Source organism: Scylla paramamosain, chromosome 9 (genome assembly GCF_035594125.1).
Source record: "Scylla paramamosain isolate STU-SP2022 chromosome 9, ASM3559412v1, whole genome shotgun sequence".
In the NCBI taxonomy this organism is placed as follows: Eukaryota; Metazoa; Arthropoda; class Malacostraca; order Decapoda; family Portunidae; genus Scylla; species Scylla paramamosain.
The window spans coordinates 29,050,001-29,067,444 of record NC_087159.1 but is presented as its reverse complement, the minus strand read 5'-3'; the positions used below and the strand labels follow the sequence as shown (position 1 = coordinate 29,067,444).

The window sequence follows — 17,444 nt, the reverse complement described above, 5'->3', positions numbered from 1 at the left end:
AAACATATTTATTATAGCTGCAATGACTCAAATTCCATTCGGATTCTGCCATTAGTGCGCAGTTCAACAAAATCATCTTTCAAGACATCACTATCATACATAGAATAAATGTGGAAGAGAAACGGATTTCTTATCCATCTGTCACAACAACCTTTCCATGGTAGAAGTATCCTTCGAGGGAATAGAGGGAGGGACACCGAGACATTAAATCAGTTTGATTACCAATGTCCCACTGGACGCTGGTGTTGGCCAGCCTTGATCCCAGGTTAGAACGAACAATTTGCAATGATCCCTTTCCTCATTACTTGTAATATCATTGTGACATGGGCATCATAATATGTACTATAAAGGAGAATAACCAGTTTCCACATCTCTAGCGAGGAACCTCCTTACAAGTCCAACTCTAGGTCGTTATCACCACTCACTAGGGTATTGACACAATCCACCCTCTGTTGAGCGGTTTGACAGGATATTCTTACTGCTCTGTCGCTTCTAAACCTATTACTAAGAGTGATGTTCCACAGGGTTTTGTCATATCATCCACTCTCTTCTTATTATTCATAAATAATCCCGATCAAACTTATAACCCTATTCGCTTTAAAGTTGATGACTGTACATTGTATTTCTCAAAGTCATTTGCCAGACGTCTAGCCAAGCAGGAATTAAACACTTCAAGCAGAAAAAAAACTACAAGTTGCCTTATTTCAAAATTTTCTGTAATTCCTAAATGGGGACGACAAACCTTGTATTGTACTTATATATATATATATATATATATATATATATATATATATATATATATATATATATATATATATATATATATATATATATATATTTCAAGTGCAAGTTTCAGATTTCATCTGATCTGCTAAAACAGCTTTCATGAATTCCATGAATATGAGGAGGTCAATTCGTACAAACCTTCTAAACAGGTTGGAGTCAAAATGGTCGTCTCATCGGTTCCTTTCCTCTTAACAGACTGTCTTGAATCTCCCACCGACCTCCACAGTGCTGTATCTCTTGTTATCTTTTACTGCTATTTCCGTGGTTACTGTTTCTCTGAACATGTTAAGTGCATTCCTCTTTCCCTCCCGCACCCTCGCTGCACAAGACGGTTCAAATTACCCTCACCTCTGCTTTGTCCACCTCACTAATGCAAGATCATCTTCACTCTTCCGTAACTTTCTCTGGTAAATCATGGAACCTTTTTTTTTTTTTTTGCACGACTCGAACAGTTTCAGTAGCTCTAAAACATTACTTGACCAACTGTTTTGATTCCTCTGCTGTAGTTTATTTCTGGGAGAGGCATTATGAGCGGACTTTTTAACACTTTTTATGTCTTTGGCTGGACTCCTTGAAAAAGGAGTTAAAGTAAACACTAAGAGAAATTCATAGTATATTTTTACTCTACCATCCTTACACTGCTTCTATAAGGTTTGGAAAACACATGCGATTTATAGTATTAGAAAAAAAAAAAGTAAACCATAAAAGAGGCACATACGGCTTACAGCTAACACGGGTAAAATTTGTACATTTTTTGTTTTGTTTGCAGTATGAAATGTTTGAGAATGGAATTCAATGAGGTATTGCCTAAAATCTGATGAAGGCATCCAGCTGCCTAAATATTAAAGCTCTTGAAATACGCGTGTATTCTGCAGGTCTTGTACATTATCTCTAACATTCCATAACTTATATTTTAGGTTAAATGAGAAGGCGGTGGTCTAGTGGCCAGCGCTCACACAATTTCTAGTCCTGGTGGAAGCTGGCACGGCCATTTTTCAAGTAATCGGCGAGTGACCGAAGTATGTCAGCATCCTTCCCATCAACTCCATCTTCGACGGTGACTACGTCGGGAAACTCTACGGAGGGGAATGAGACTCGCAAAGGGTTACTAAGTCTAGGAAGTCTCCCTGGGCTGGTTCCGACCGACTAAGCCTCCACAAAATGTAAGAGGCCGATCACGTGAGCCTCACAGAAGGGTCGTAGAAAAAAATGTCTACCGGTGGTAGTATAAACAATGATAATAATGATAAAATTATAATAAAGACAATAACAACAACATCATCATCAACAACAACAACAACAACAACAACAACAACAACAACAACAATAATGATAATGATGGTAGTAGTAGTAGTAGTAGTAGTAGTAGTAGTAGTAGCAGAAGTAGTAGTAGTAGTAGTAGTAATAATAATAATGATAATAACAATAATGATAATAATAATAATAATAATAATAATAATAATAATAATAATAATAATAATAATAATAATAATAGTTCTAACCTTGATTAAAGTTCGATTTTAAGAGATCGTAAGTTCTCTTTGACAACAAACGGTCATATGACGTAAACCTTCATAAGTTTCGTCTGAGAGGTGGAGGCCTTCTTTCAAAGCCCTAATCTGAGTGATAGGAAGGTGATCTTCGAAGAAATATTCAGTATCATTAAAATAAACAATTAGCATGGAGTGAATGCAATGCGTCCTAATTTCTTTTCTGGCTGAACATGCACAACAGCACGTGTTTGCAGGTGGCACTGGTAGCAAGTCAAGATGTGCCAAGATAAAGGCAGTACAAAATAATAATAATAATAATAATAATAATAATAATAATAATAATAATAATAATAATAATAATAATAATCTCCCTAAATCGTCCCTAGAAGCAAGCTGAGATGCTTCACTATCTCCGTGCTTGTCACGTGCTTCGCAAGACTCATTTGACTGTACTACACTACGTCTTCCATCTTATCAACGTAATCATCATCATCATCGTCATCATCATCACTGTCATCATTGTCATCAACTAATTATTCTCTTTACCATTGTAATCTTCATTTTCTTCATTGCCTTCCACATGATTTCCGTTTAAACTGTAATGATAAAAATTTGAATTCTCTTCACCTTCATTGGTCATATAAAAATTGTTTTCATTACCATTCTTCGTTTTCATCTTAATTATGATGATAATAGTAATCATTACATTAATAATCTTCATTCGTCAAAATTATCACTATCATTATCATAATAATCATATTCTTCACTTTCATAAATTTCCTCCTCCTCCTCCTCTTCCTCTTCTTCCTCCACCTCCTCCTCCTCTTCCTCCACCTCCTCCTCCTCCTCCTCTTCTTCTCCCTCCACCTCATCATCATCATATTCATTATCATCATCATCATCAGCAGCAGCAGAATCATACTCATCTTCACAACTTCCTTCATTGTCATAACCTTCATCATCATAATTTTCATCATCATCATCATCATCATCATCATCGTCATCATCATCATCATCATCATCATCATCATCATATTCTTCATCATCATCATAATCTTCTTCACCATCATAATCTTCATCATTATCATCTTCATCGTCATCATCATTATCTTCATCATCATAATCTTCTTTATCATAATCTTCATCATCTTCATAATCTTCTTCATCATTACAGTCTTCATCATCTTCATAATCTTCTTCATCATCATAATCTTCTTCATCATCATAATCATCATCATAATCTTCATCATGTTCATCATCTTCATCTTCATAATATTCATCATCATCATCATAATCTTCATCGTCATCATTATCTTCATCAATGATCATTTTGCTCTCGATCCTGCTTGTAATCTTACGCTTTTGTTTATCAAGTGAACACCCTGTGCAATCTTCAACATTTTCCAGGATAGCTAAGAACAAGTCCAACAGATCGTCCAGCTTTTCATTCAGGTCGCCACAAATTGGTAAATAACCACCTGGAGAATGAGCTAATTGGTTTCTTTTGTCAACAAGACTCTTCACATTTTTAGAAAGTTCTTTATAGCCTTTCAATCCGCACACGTACTTCTGAACCGCCCAGTGGAGTGTGATATCAAATTTTCTAGCAAAAGAATGAATTTCAAATGAGCCATGTTTGATGTGAGATTCCAAGATTCTCCGTTGGCAGGAATCAAAGACACGGTTGTAAACATCCCCCTTTAAGATCTTTTTCGGTGGACGTTTGCTGGGATAGAGTCGCACAGTAACTTGATACATCACATCGTTGCCATCTTTCATCACCGCCGCATGCCAGTCCAGGGAAGACTTGCTTACACTGGAAAAAAAAAAAAATATTCCGAGCTTCAGAATTTAACCTTCACGATAAAATTACATACCCGGTCACATATCTGGTGGATATTAAAACAATAGTGCGAAGCTAGTTAAAAGATGTTAATTCTTTGACATGGAGGGGACTTGAAAGTGAAATAAGACCGCTTTGCAAAGATTGTTGGAACAATGCAGTATTAACTTGGTCACTGAACTTAAAACCCTCTTACTTTACTGTTTTATAACTTTTGTATACAACGTGATATTCCATTTTTTTCATACAATTTGAAAAGCCACCTCAGATGTACGTTTAATAATAGAAATACGAAATGTATAAGCATATGATAATTTTGTTTTATTAAACATTGCGCACTATATATATATATATATATATATATATATATATATATATATATATATATATATATATATATATATATATATATATATATATATATATATATATATATATATATATATATATATATATATATATATATATATATATATATATATATATATATATATATATATATATATATATATATATATATATATATATATATATATATATATATATATATATATATATTCAGTCTTAAAGCTAGAGAAAAACGTGAAATATCAATACATTACTTTTTCATTAATCGTCCTAGCCGCTCCCGGAAAGACGCATGAGCTTAAAAAATGGTTGAAGAGTACTAATTTAGAGTATATTATAGCAAGGCATTCGGATTATAGAAGATAAGTGAGCATGTAAGTATCAATACAAACAAACGATCTCTCTCTCTCTCTCTCTCTCTCTCTCTCTCTCTCTCTCTCTCTCTCTCTCTCTCTCTCTCTCTCTCTCTCTCTCTCTCTCTCTCTCTCTCTCCAGTAGAAGCAGAAGTGGTAGAGCACAGAAGGCTTGCGGATAGAAGTAAGGAAAGTGCATGGTCGACAGCTGAGACAGAAAAAAGTAAAAAAAAGAGAAAGGTAGAGCGTATGAGAAAATAATGCAAAGAAATGTGGCAGATCAAATCAGTATGAGAAGAGCAGAGCAGAATAATACCATGTCTTGGAGTAGGAAATGAAGGAACTGGTTATATAAGGTAAAATGAGAGTAGATGATGAGTTTGGTTAGGAAGCTGAATGAAAAGTTTAGTGAGAATAAGAAGCTTTTTGAAAGTTAAGAGAGAAATAAGAGCAGAAAAATGTGAGAATATGAGAAGGAAGAGAGATGATGAGGTTCTTGTAGGTAGCAAGGAAGCGGTGGATAGTGTGGGAAGTTATTCTGACTTTTAATAAATGATGGGAGAAGTAATAGTAATGAATATAGAAGCAGGAGGAGAGAGAATGTTTATACAGAGAACTGGTAGGGAGGAGGTAAAGAAAACGGTGGCTAAGTTAAAGAGGCAAAGCTGCAGGCATGTAAGGAATATCTAATTGCAGAAATGTTGAAGTGCGGAGGTGAAGTGGTAGTAGATTGGATGCTTGGAATATAAGACGAAGTGACATGAAGGCAATAGGTACCAAATGAGTGGAGGAAGTCAGTTTTTGCATCCTATATAAAGGTTGTAAGAATGAGTGTCATAGTTATAGAGGGATAAGCTTGTTTAATATGCCAGGAAAAGTCTGTGGGAGACTGAGAGACTGATGAAAATCTCTTTGGTGAAGGTCAGTGAGGAACAGTGAAGATTCAGGAAAAGGAAAAGTTGTGTGGCTCAGATTTATGCGATTAAAATTATAATAGAGAAAGGATGTAAAGAAGTAAGCAGCTTTCATAGACAGCATATAGGGAAGCCCTTTGGGAGGTTCGTAAAATTTATGGTGTAGGAGGACAGCTGTTAGGAGGAATTAAGGGTTTTCAAAGGGATACAATTGAGTGTGTGTGAGGATGGAGGGAAAACTAAGAGGAGTTCCGTTACAGGAACAAGGATGAGACAGGGATATGTGATGTCTCCATGATTGTTTAACATATCTTTTTTTTTCTATGTGGCAGTATGAGGGAGACGAAAGCTTAAGTAGGAAATAATGATGGAAAGCTGACACTGAATGGAGTGCTATGGTCCGTAGTAGCATGCCTGTTGTGCAGGTGACACTGTTCTACTAGCGGAGAGTGAAGAGGGAGGTGAGCGAGTTTAAATATCCTGGAAAAGTGTTAGAAAAACATGGTGAGATGAATGGGGAAATAGAGAGAGGGTTGTGAAAAGTAAAGGTATCATAGAGTCACTTACAAGTCACGAAAGGGAGAAATGGATGTTAAGAGAGGTTTAAGGAATTATATTCTCCTACCCATCAGTGACGCATAGATCAGAGATCTGGATGTGCAATACAGCGCAACAATGAGGGGTGTGCTTAGGAAACTAATTATCTGAGAGGGGGGTGTGGAGTGACAAGATGGGAGGATGAGAACAACAGAAGTTTGCGTGAGATGTATGAACGTCTGTGCAAGCGTTGTAGCCTGTAGAGTGATGGAATGGATGAAAAGGAACACAATAAAATGGTATGGTCATAACTGAAATAAAGAGCAAAGAGCTTATAAAGAAGAGTACAGTGGGAGAAGTTGAAGGTGCGAACAGGAGGGCAAATTTACTTGGAAAATCAAGAACAGGATAAAGGAGCACGCGTATAAGAAAAGAGTTAATAGAGGCCATAGCGCTTGAACACGTAAGAAGGGGAAATTTGGATAGGGAGGTGTGGACGCCCTCCCGCCACGGTCATCTCGTTAAGGAACACTCCAGGAGAGAGCCAGGCTGCAGATACATAGGAGTAGATAATTAAATACTATATCAGTGTGTGTGTGTGTGTGTGTGTGTGTGCGTGTGTGTCGGATGGTAAGTTTTAGAATTTTAGATGCGGAGGCGGCGCAGAGTATGCATTCCTCATAAAAATGCAGTTGCAGACAAAATTTGGGATGTCAGAATTTCAATATTTGTTGATGCGAATGCGGTTGTGGATTTCTTTTACCTCCATATCCGTGGTTGCAGTTGCGGATACGGATAATTTTTACACACATCATGGTAATACAGAGTGCGTCGTATCTGCAACACTAAGCTTCAGAGAGGAGAGAAGGAAGAGGGAAATATATTAGTTGAAAAAAAGAAAAAAAATACCTAATAAATTTCAAGAATGTAGAAGCAGAAAGAGGAAAGAGGAGTAGCTACATGGGGAAAGGATATGAATGAAGGGACTAGAAGTGGGAAGGGGATGATGGATGGGGAAGGACAAAAAGGAGTAGATCACAGGAAAAGAGAATTATTCCCCACTACTTCCTCTCTTCCTCTAATTCTTCACTCACTCCTCACCCTTCCTGTTTATATTCATTGTCTCTTCTTTCTCCCCATACACCCATCCTCCTCTTTCACCCTTCCTCCACTTCCTTGCCTCTAATACTCTCCTTCCTTTACGAACTCCTTTCCTCCCTCCACAATACGTCCCTTCCCTCCCCTGTTCCTTTAACCTCTTCTCCTCCTCCTTTTTGTCTCATCCTTCCTCCCTGTCACCTCCGCTATCCTTATCTGTCCAAGATAAAGGAGCAAGGGAGCAATACCTCGCTCTCCCCCCTCCCTCACTCATTCCATAGCATCTCTCTCTCTCTCTCTCTCTCTCTCTCTCTCTCTCTCTCTCTCTCTCTCTCTCTCCCTGAGCTCTAAAATTCAGTATTTGACACATCACTAACACACACACACACACACACACACACACACACACACATATAACGTCAAATTAGATTAGATGTTATAAAACATAAAACAATAGTAACAGCAACATGGTTCATACGAAACATCAGCTCCGCCGAATCATATACGTGATTTAACTTACTGTTACGAAGACAATACACACACACACACACACACACACACACACACACACACACACACACACACACACACATACACACATACAAAAAAAAAAGGGAAGAAAAATTGCCTTAAAAATACTAATAATGAAGATAAAAGGCTCAAAACATATAGACGATGAAAAACACAAATTAAAATAGAAGCGAGGTTGTAGCCTATGCTTAAAATGCGTAAGAAGAGTATAAAAATCACATACAATATAAGAAAAAGCCGCATGATGAAGAAGAAACCTGAGACAAAGTGGAGTTCGGAAGGAAATACCAAAGGTGAAATAAAAGAATGTTCATTGAACTAAAACAAATCCACAATAAATACTACGGAACTGATCAATCCTGTAACGTAAATTAGAAAAAGAAAAAAATCCACTTATGTGAATTCTCTCTCTCTCTCTCTCTCTCTCTCTCTCTCTCTCTCTCTCTCTCTCTCTCTCTCTCTCTCTCGTGTTGAAGGTCACCAGCTGGCGCCTGCACCACCCCAGCAGGGCTCACACAACTACACTTATCAGACTGACTTGTCTCGTACTCGTAGTATGTTTGCTCACTACCACACACACGCTCATAATGTGTACTATGGGTAATTCTGCCGTTAATAGACGAAACAAAATCCGTGCTAAGTTTTAATTACTTTCTTTTTACCTCATCGATGGATTTTCCTTAGACAGTGATCAGCGTCCTGGTGGTGGATGTGGTGGGTTGAGCTGAATGCTCTCACTGTTGTGGCAATGCAGTGACTGAGGATACTGAACAAGGCATCAGTCGGAGGGATTGTGATTATCTCTGTGGTGAACGTTTTATCAAACATCTGATAGAATCCATTCGATACGGCATAATTATCGACGCTATTTTATTATTATTATTATTTATTTATTTATTTATTTATTTTAAATAAATGAGACTTTCTCACTTTATGGAAGCTTCCAGTCAGAAAGCCGAAAAAAAAGTGTCTTGCAGAGAGAGAGAGAGAGAGAGAGAGAGAGAGAGAGAGAGAGAGAGAGAAACTCCTCAAGGCGTTAAGTGTTTGATTTAAGTTTTCATATCTACAAGATTTATAAATTTCCTCGCCTTTCTTCGATCTCTCTGCAAGCTGTCTGCACCTAACGTTACCACACGATTATTCCTGTTTTTAAGTGTGAATGGTGTTCATCACAGTAAAACATCACTAATAACTCCGCAACAGGAACATCTGCATCGGTATTACCAGGACCAGAATTTTCTGTCAACAGAGCTGAAAGAGTTTGACTAGGCAAGGTGAAAGCTAGGAGGCACAGTTTCGGAGAACAATAGGAGGGACCCGATCAGGTCCATAAGCCTTCCGAGGGTTTAGGCCAGCGAGGGCATGGAAAACATCATTGCGAAGAATTTTAATAGGTGGCATGAAGTAGTCAGAGGGTGGAGGAGAGGGAGGAACAAGTCCAGAATCGTCCAAGGTAGAGTTTTTAGCAAAGGTCTGAGCGAAGAATTCAGCTTTAGAAATAGATGTGATAGCAGTGGTGCCATCTGGTTGAAATGAAGGAGAGAAAGAAGAAGCAAAGTTATTGGAGATATTTTTGGCTAGATGCCAGAAGTCACGAGGGGAGTTAGATCTTGAAAGGTTTTGACACTTTCTGTTAATGAAGGAGTTTTTGGCTAGTTGGAGAACAGGCTTGGCATGGTTCCGGACAGAAATATAAAGTGCATGAGAATCTGGTGATGGAAGGGTTAAGTACCTTTTGTGGGCCATCTCTCTATCATGAATAGCACGAGAACAAGCTGTGTTAAACCAAGGTTTGGAAGGTTCAGGACTAGAAAAAGAGTGAGGAATGTACGCCTCCATGCCAGACACTATCACCTCTGTTATGCGCTCGGCACACAAAGACGGGTCTCTGACACGGAAGCAGTAGTCATTCCAAGGAAAATCAGCAAAATACCTCCTCAGGTCCCCCCAACTAGCAGAGGCAAAACGCCAGAGGCACCTTCGCTTTGTGGGATCCTGAGGAGGGATTGGAGCGATAAGACAAGATAAAGATATGAGACTGTGATCGGAGGAGCCCAACGGAGAAGAGAGGGTGACAGCATAAGCAGAAGGATTAGAGGTCAGGAAAAGGTCAAGAATGTTGGGCGTATCTCCAAGACGGTCAGGAATATGAGTAGGGTGTTTCACCAATTACTCTAGGTCGTGGAGGATAGCAAAGTTGAAGGCTAGTTCACCAGGATGGTCAGTGAAGGGAGAGGAAAGCCAAAGCTGGTGGTGAACATTGAAGTCTCCAAGAATGGAGATCTCTGCAAAAGGGAAGAGGGTCAGAATGTGCTCCACTTTGGAAGTTAAGTAGTCAAAGAATTTCTTATAGTCAGAGGAGTGAGGTGAGAGGTATACAGCACAGATAAATTTAGTTTGAGAGTGACTCTATAGTTGTAGCCAGATGGTGGAAAACTCGGAAGATTCAAGAGTGTGGGCACGAGAGCAGGTTAAGTCATTGCGCACATAAACGGAACTTCCAATTTTAGATCGAAAATGAGGATAGAGAAAGTAGGAGGGAAGAGAAAAGGGGCTACTATCAGTTGCCTCAGACACTTGTGTTTCAGTGAGGAAAAGAAGATGAGGTTTAGAAGAGGAGAGGTGGTGTTCTACAGATTGAAAATTAGATCTTAGAACGCGAATGTTGCAGAAGTTAATGAAGAAAAAGTTGAGGGGGGTATCAAGACACTTAGGATCTTCGACAGAAGGGCAGTCCGACCTGGGGATATTTATGGTCCTCTCCCCATATGGGAACTCCGAGGCTGGTGTAGGAGTCGCCATAATAATTTTGGAAATTTTGAGTGAAGGGTGTGTGTGTTACTAGGTGCTTGTAGTTTTGTGTGGAGGAAGAGAGTTGTCTTTAGAGGGCAGGCTGTGACTGCCCCCTAGTGTTGTGAGGCACAAAGTGAAACGTTCAGTGAGGTCACAGCTGGGTTTAATGATAAGTTCACAGCACCCCCTGAAGAGTGCTTTAGACCTCACTGGGAGTAATTATCGTTTCGGCAGGTGTCTACTGCCTCCTCCTTGAATATACTCAATGTTTCAATATAATCAGGGTTATCAGTGTTTAGAATAGATTAATTACTACGCGTATTGAAATTAAAGGCAATGTACTGCGTAGTGTGACGGCTTGCGACTGCTTCCTCCTTCTGATATGTAGTTGGTGATAAGGGAAATGGAATTACGTCTTTTAGCTTCGCCATTTATTTAATGTAAAGAATACAGGATGCACTCGCTTCTGAGGGTAGTGCTGATCTCCCACCAGGCCGACTTTCTCGGCCTTAATCTATTTAATCCGGGCCGAAAGGCATTCACCAATCACAAACAATACACTTGTCATATGGTTTAGGGGAAAAAGGATGTGGAGATGATAAGGTGCGACTCCAGCCCAGGGGACCGTGCGAACGGGCGAGGGTCGTGTCCCACACGTAGCCATGTGCGCCCACGTGGTTTACACGTACACGCACATTACATAGCAAATAATATATGGTACGACAATATGAGGCCCTCATCACACACTGATCATGTGGCCCGTCACCTAAAAAGGTTCAGAAACAGATGATTTTATTATCCGAGGGGATTCTAATAGTTACCGCATATCTTTACAACCCACCGCTCCGCCTGGCCCCTGGAGAATACAACGATGATTTGGCCAGGAAGATCTTTTGGTGTCCATCGTATATAAAAATTGCGATTTCAGTCTCGGGAACACCTATTAATATGTGTAATTTCTGACGGCGCATCTTTCTTATTTTATTTTCTCAGACCCACCGTATTTTGCACTGAGGCGGACTATACTACGGTCACTTAAGCTAGATTCCTACGCCTAGAATGTTTGTCAAGTCGCAGCAGATTCGCTGCACTGTTCTCTCGCTAGCACTCAAGCCACATTTTGCATGCTTGAATGAGACAGATTTCTATATTGTATGCCATAACTCACTTTATAATATATATATATATATATATATATATATATATATATATATATATATATATATATATATATATATATAGATAGATAGATAGATAGATAGATAGATAGATAGATAGATAGATAGATAGATAGATAGATAGATAGATAGATAGATAGATAGATAGATAGATAGATAGATAGATAGATAGATAGATAGATAGATAGATAGATAGATAGATAGATAGATAGATAGATAGATAGATAGATAGATAGATAGATAGATAGATAGACAGACAGACAGATAGATAGATAGATAGATAGATAGATAGATAGATAGATAGATAGATAGATATAGATATGTATTTTTGTTGACCTTGGCCAGTGTCCCTCCTACATAAAAAAAAAATAAAAAATGGGTAGGCTGGGATTGAGACTGTTAGGCAAAATTTGTCTCAATGCCTCAGCTTTCATAAATTAGTTCCATTCAAAATGTAATAAAAGTTTGTTGAAAAGAATTGTTTTAGAACAGCCTCCATTACATGAAATTGCTTTTCTGAAGAAAAGTTACATATTTTCATAGTAAAACTTTTTGTAATCATTTATTTCGTGTGTGTGTGTGTGTGTGTATATATAATATATATAATAATATATTATATATATATATATATATATATATATATATATATTATATATATATATATATATATATATATATATATATACTCGTATATATATATATATATATATATATATATATATATATATATATATATATATATATATATATATATATATATATATATATATATATATATATATATATATATATATATATATATATATATATATATATATATATATATATATATATAATATATATATATATATATATATATATATATATATATATATATATATATATATATATATATATATATATATATATATATATATATATATATATATTTACCAACATAACCTAGTTTCTCTGACCAAATTAGGCTTCAAAGGGGACTAAGGCAATCCTTTTTTGTTACAACCCAGCCTCTCTAACCAAATTAAGTTTTAAAAGAAGGCTAAGGCGACGCGTTTAAAAATTAGAACCCCCGAGCAGCCGGGGAAAGGTCCTTTTAGCTGCTCCTCAGCTTACAGCACCTAGTTGGCTATGTGCGACCTTGCATGCCACTTAACAGATATCCCATCATAACGTTAGCATCGATTAGACCCAAAGAATCATCTACAGTGTCACCTCAATACATCCTCCTCTGGCTACCCTCCTGTATGTTCTGCCATTAAGTAGCTCCTCGACAGCCTCCCTTATTCTAGGCACTCCGCCAATACTGCGTAGGCCGCGACCGGTAATGATCCGCACCTTTCTGTAGCGTCCACGAGACTGCTGCAGGAAGGTCTCTGTTTTCTCTATGGCCTCCCTCACGCTCATCTGATGCAGGTCCAGAGTGGGGACGCCATACTCGCTTCGCAACACATTTTCTTCTTCGATGTCATCAAAATCGAAGAGTGGATAGCGGCGTCTTTCTCGTTGTGGGTGACGTGCAGGGGGTTGTGGTCTGTCTTGGCAGAAGGACAGGAAACAGACATTGCATAAATATTTTAATTTATTCCTCAAATCTTTAACTATTGTAGTTTCTATTTAGCTTTGATATAATATTAAGATGTAAGTTATGCGTATAATCAAAACCAAAACATTTCTGACAAAAAAAAAAGGATACTCGAGTAGTTTGAGCTTTTCAGCGTCGATAGTTTTATTTATTTATTTGTTAGTTTAATTAATTAATTACGTATTTATTTATATTTCTTTTTAACTGAACAAATTGTCTAGGATCATTCAAATAAAAGGTCATACAGTGAATTGCACTCAAAAGGATTAATAATTTGATATAGTTAATGAGAGTAAATTGTTGCATACATTTATCCCCCCCCTCTCTCTCTCTCCTTGTAGACTATAGCAGCAATAAGTCATGTTCAATCTTCTACCACCTCCCTCTCTTCCGATGTTACCACATATCCTGTACATTAATTTGAACTCAATTTCTCTTCCATATTTAACATCTCAGACATAATATACGGTGTGTGTGTGTGTGTGTGTGTGTGTGTGTGTGTGTGTGTGTGTGTGTGTGTGTGTGTGTGTGTGTGTGTGTGTGTGTGTGTGTGTGTGTGTGTGTGTGTGTGTGTGTGTGTGTGTACGTGCGTGCGTGCACGCGTGTGTGTACTATATGTACCTATTTATTATACTTCTAACTCAGGCATTAAAAAAAAAGAATGCACTTACCTTTCGTTCTTTTCACGAAATAATAGGATCAGAAGAATCACCAGGAACACTGTAAGATAAGAAATCCAATAATCTCCATGAGAGAGAGAGAGAGAGAGAGAGAGAGAGAGAGAGAGAGAGAGAGAGAGAGTGAGAGAGAGAGAGAGAGACTCAGAGAGAGAGAGAGAGAGAGAGACTCAGAGAGAGAGAGAGAGAGAGAGAGAGGAGAGAGAGAGAGAGAGAGAGAGAGAGAGAGAGAGAGAGAGAGAGAGAGAGAGAGAGAGAGAGGAGAGAGAGAGAGAGAGAGAGAGAGAGAGAGAGAGAGAGAGAGAGAGAGAGAGAGAGAGAGAGAGAGAGAATCCCTATTCCCATATCCAGTGGTTTTCAAACTATTTAGTATGACGGCACACTAAGAAACAACTAATATTTTTGTGGCACACCTGTCCTTTACATAATTATATATATATATATATATATATATATATATATATATATATATATATATATATATATATATATATATATATATATATATATATATATATATATATATATATATATATATATATATATATATATATATATATATATATATATATAATTAGTCACCCTTGATAAATATAAATTACAATTTACAATAGTTTCATTATATTATGTACACAAATCAAAATCTCACCCAAATTTTTGCGGCACACCAAAGAGATAATGGCGGCACACATTTTTGAGAATCGCTGCCCTAGTCTCTATCGACCAACGGTCGCTTCGTGTCACCATATCTCTAGTCATTTCCATTTATGAACAACTAGCGTACAGCAGTGGAAGCTTCAACAAAACTCGTCTGGCGGTTAGCCCCACCCGGAGTTCAATCGTAACATTTATCGTTTTCCATTGACATGACTTCAAAAGCTTGAATATCTAAGTTACTGAAATAAAACATTGATGTAGCCTGAAGAAGCTAAAGAACACCTAATTATATTTTTATGATGAGTTTGTTGTTCGATGACGAACGGAAGTCAGTCTACCGCTCACCCTTCACCGATATCTGCGTATTTCCAGCGATTTAAGGAAATATATGCATTTTTTTTCGTCTTTGATGGACCCCTTCACGATAATAATTTTTTTTCTTGCCACGAATACAATATTGGTATTAGGAGATTGTACATGTTTTAATGTCTTGATATGTGCACTGTAGTGTTAATAGGAAGTGCTGGCTGTAAGGGCACTCGACGCTATTGACACAAAAGAAAACGGTCTGAAGAAGCACGGGGGGTCAGCAACAGATCTGTAGCACCACTGAACTCCTCATCTTATGTACTACCTCACAGAGAGTGACCTAACTATAGCGGCAGGTCTCCCTACAGATGTTTTTTGTTTGTAATATTTAATGTGTTATTCATCTTTCTTTAGCAGTGAATATGAAATCTTTGAAAACCTTCTCGAATCGGGGAAAGAGGGCGCCATGCTCACAGGTTAGAACAAAGGGAGATGCAATACCCCCAAAAATTTGGGTAACCAATGGTTTGGATGGAGGCACATCGTGGAAATGTCATCACTATTGCCAACCAAAAGCCTGATGTTAAAATATAAATACACTGTACGGCTGCTCACCAAATAGCCAGAGCCCACCCACATTATCTTCATGGTGCTTTGGGGCGCACATTCTCAAATCTGTAAGAAAATTTATCACAATTATGTCCAAATATTTTCTCTTTCTTCAAAAAAATATTTAATTTTTTGTTAAGTAGTATCTGAGAGGAAAGTATGTTTGAAAAGTAATTAAGATCAAAACATTTAAAACTTAAAACTCCCATCGAGAAATAAAAAGTCTCACTGAAATTAGCCATACTGCATGTCACTAATCTAAAATGTGCAGCAGATGCTGTATTTCTTTTATTTAATCATAATATATGGCTCTATTTCTAATTCTTCCTTAATTATCTCTATCATAATCAAGTATATTCCCTAAGGCTGTGCAAATTAACTCCATTTGATGTTGAGTTAATTGAGTAAATTAGACATTTTATGTTCTCATATTTTTAAGTGGACTAAATTTAATTGTATTTAACTACCTTGAACTAAGGCTTAATTACTTATTTGAACTAATTACTTATTTACCTAATATACACACATTAAATGAAGTTTTATGAACAGAATAAGAAGCAATTCAGTACCTTACGTGGCAAGATATGTTGGACGATACAGAAACAACTGGGATGGAATCCAAGCTTTCGCTGCAGGAGAAACGGAGAGGCGACTCAGTATGTAGCTTGTAGCTTGTTTTGACATTGAAGTCCGGTGAGATGGAACTTCAGATAATCTGCTTCGTACAAGGCACACTTCTGTCAACAGTATTTTATGAAAAAAAAAAAAAAAATAAATAAATAAATAAATAAAAATAACTGAATAAATAAAAATAAATAAATACAATAAAATAAAAAGAAATACGATATAGAATTTATTATCATTAATGAAATGCTACAGCGTATGCTACTGGGTATTACCGCTCAAATAAGAGCGAGTCCTAATCAAAGAATCTGCACTTTCAGAGGATTCTGGCAATGTATTCAGAGCGTATAGCAGTGGTTCTCAACTCATTTAAGGCCAAGACCCACCAAACCAACAAATAAGAAAATGTAGACCATTTAAATTTTAGGTAGACCATTTAAATTTTAGGTAAGAATAAAGTAAAATAAATAAATAAATAAATAAAATAAATAAATAAAATAAAATAAAATAAAATAAATAAACATAAAAAAATAAAAAAAAATATGGCATCATGTGTCGTAAACTGCATAAATCTGCGCAATATACCACACAGCATAATTGGTGTCTAGATATATTCTGTTCACACTTTCAAAACCAAACTCTATCAAAATCAAATTGCACATCCATACATGCAACTATAGGGCGAATAATACAACTACATCAACTCGGCAGTTCGGTGGCCAGTGGCCACAGACACAGTAGTCCATGGCACTTGTAAAACTTGTGTAGCTGAACGACAGCAGACAGAAATCAACAGGATGACTCATCACCTTAAAGCGTACAGTACCATTATGTACTCAAGTCCTGGTCACGTATAGCGGGGTGAATTTTGAACATTCATTATGAATTAAACTTGAAAATTACTCGAAGTACTTTCAAACACTAATATCCCCGGAACTATGCTGGCGATCGTAACGAAATTAGCACCATATGATAGCACAACTCTATCAATTTTATATGTTATAATTTTCACCTGTTCTATTGATTGAAGTCAATACTTAACTTGCAAAAATTAGAATGGTGTCGAAAATGGGATTTCGTCAGTTTCCTACAGTTTTCATTAGTCTAAACAA

General features: G+C 37.1%; 2 protein-coding genes across 17 annotated transcripts in view; both read right to left on the bottom strand.

Annotated features, from left to right (window-relative positions):
* Positions 1–969, bottom strand: part of LOC135103842 (guanine nucleotide exchange factor subunit Rich-like) — a 59,231-nt gene extending 58,262 nt beyond the window's left edge. For both annotated transcript variants that reach the window (XM_064010683.1, XM_064010685.1), the window contains exon 1: positions 925–969. The gene's annotated coding sequence lies outside the window, so the exon portion shown is untranslated. The remainder of the gene's footprint in view (positions 1–924) is intronic.
* A 417-nt stretch (positions 970–1,386) lies between these two features.
* Positions 1,387–17,444, bottom strand: part of LOC135103840 (protein PFC0760c-like) — a 29,095-nt gene continuing 13,037 nt past the window's right edge. For 7 of the 15 annotated variants that reach the window (XM_064010673.1, XM_064010677.1, XM_064010678.1 and 4 more), the window contains 5 exons: positions 16,278–16,445; positions 15,715–15,774; positions 14,128–14,176; positions 13,210–13,405; positions 1,387–4,095 (listed from right to left, as the gene is read on the bottom strand). In XM_064010673.1, the coding sequence (XP_063866743.1) occupies positions 2,997–4,058 (1,062 nt within the window). In that variant the 5' untranslated portion in view covers positions 4,059–4,095; positions 13,210–13,405; positions 14,128–14,176; positions 15,715–15,774; positions 16,278–16,445 and the 3' untranslated portion in view covers positions 1,387–2,996. Of the gene's footprint in view, positions 4,096–4,724; positions 7,470–8,565; positions 8,839–13,209; positions 13,410–14,127; positions 14,177–15,714; positions 15,775–16,277; positions 16,446–17,444 lie in introns of those variants that run through there. The other 8 variants (XM_064010674.1, XM_064010676.1, XM_064010679.1 and 5 more) reach the window with 6 other exon arrangements.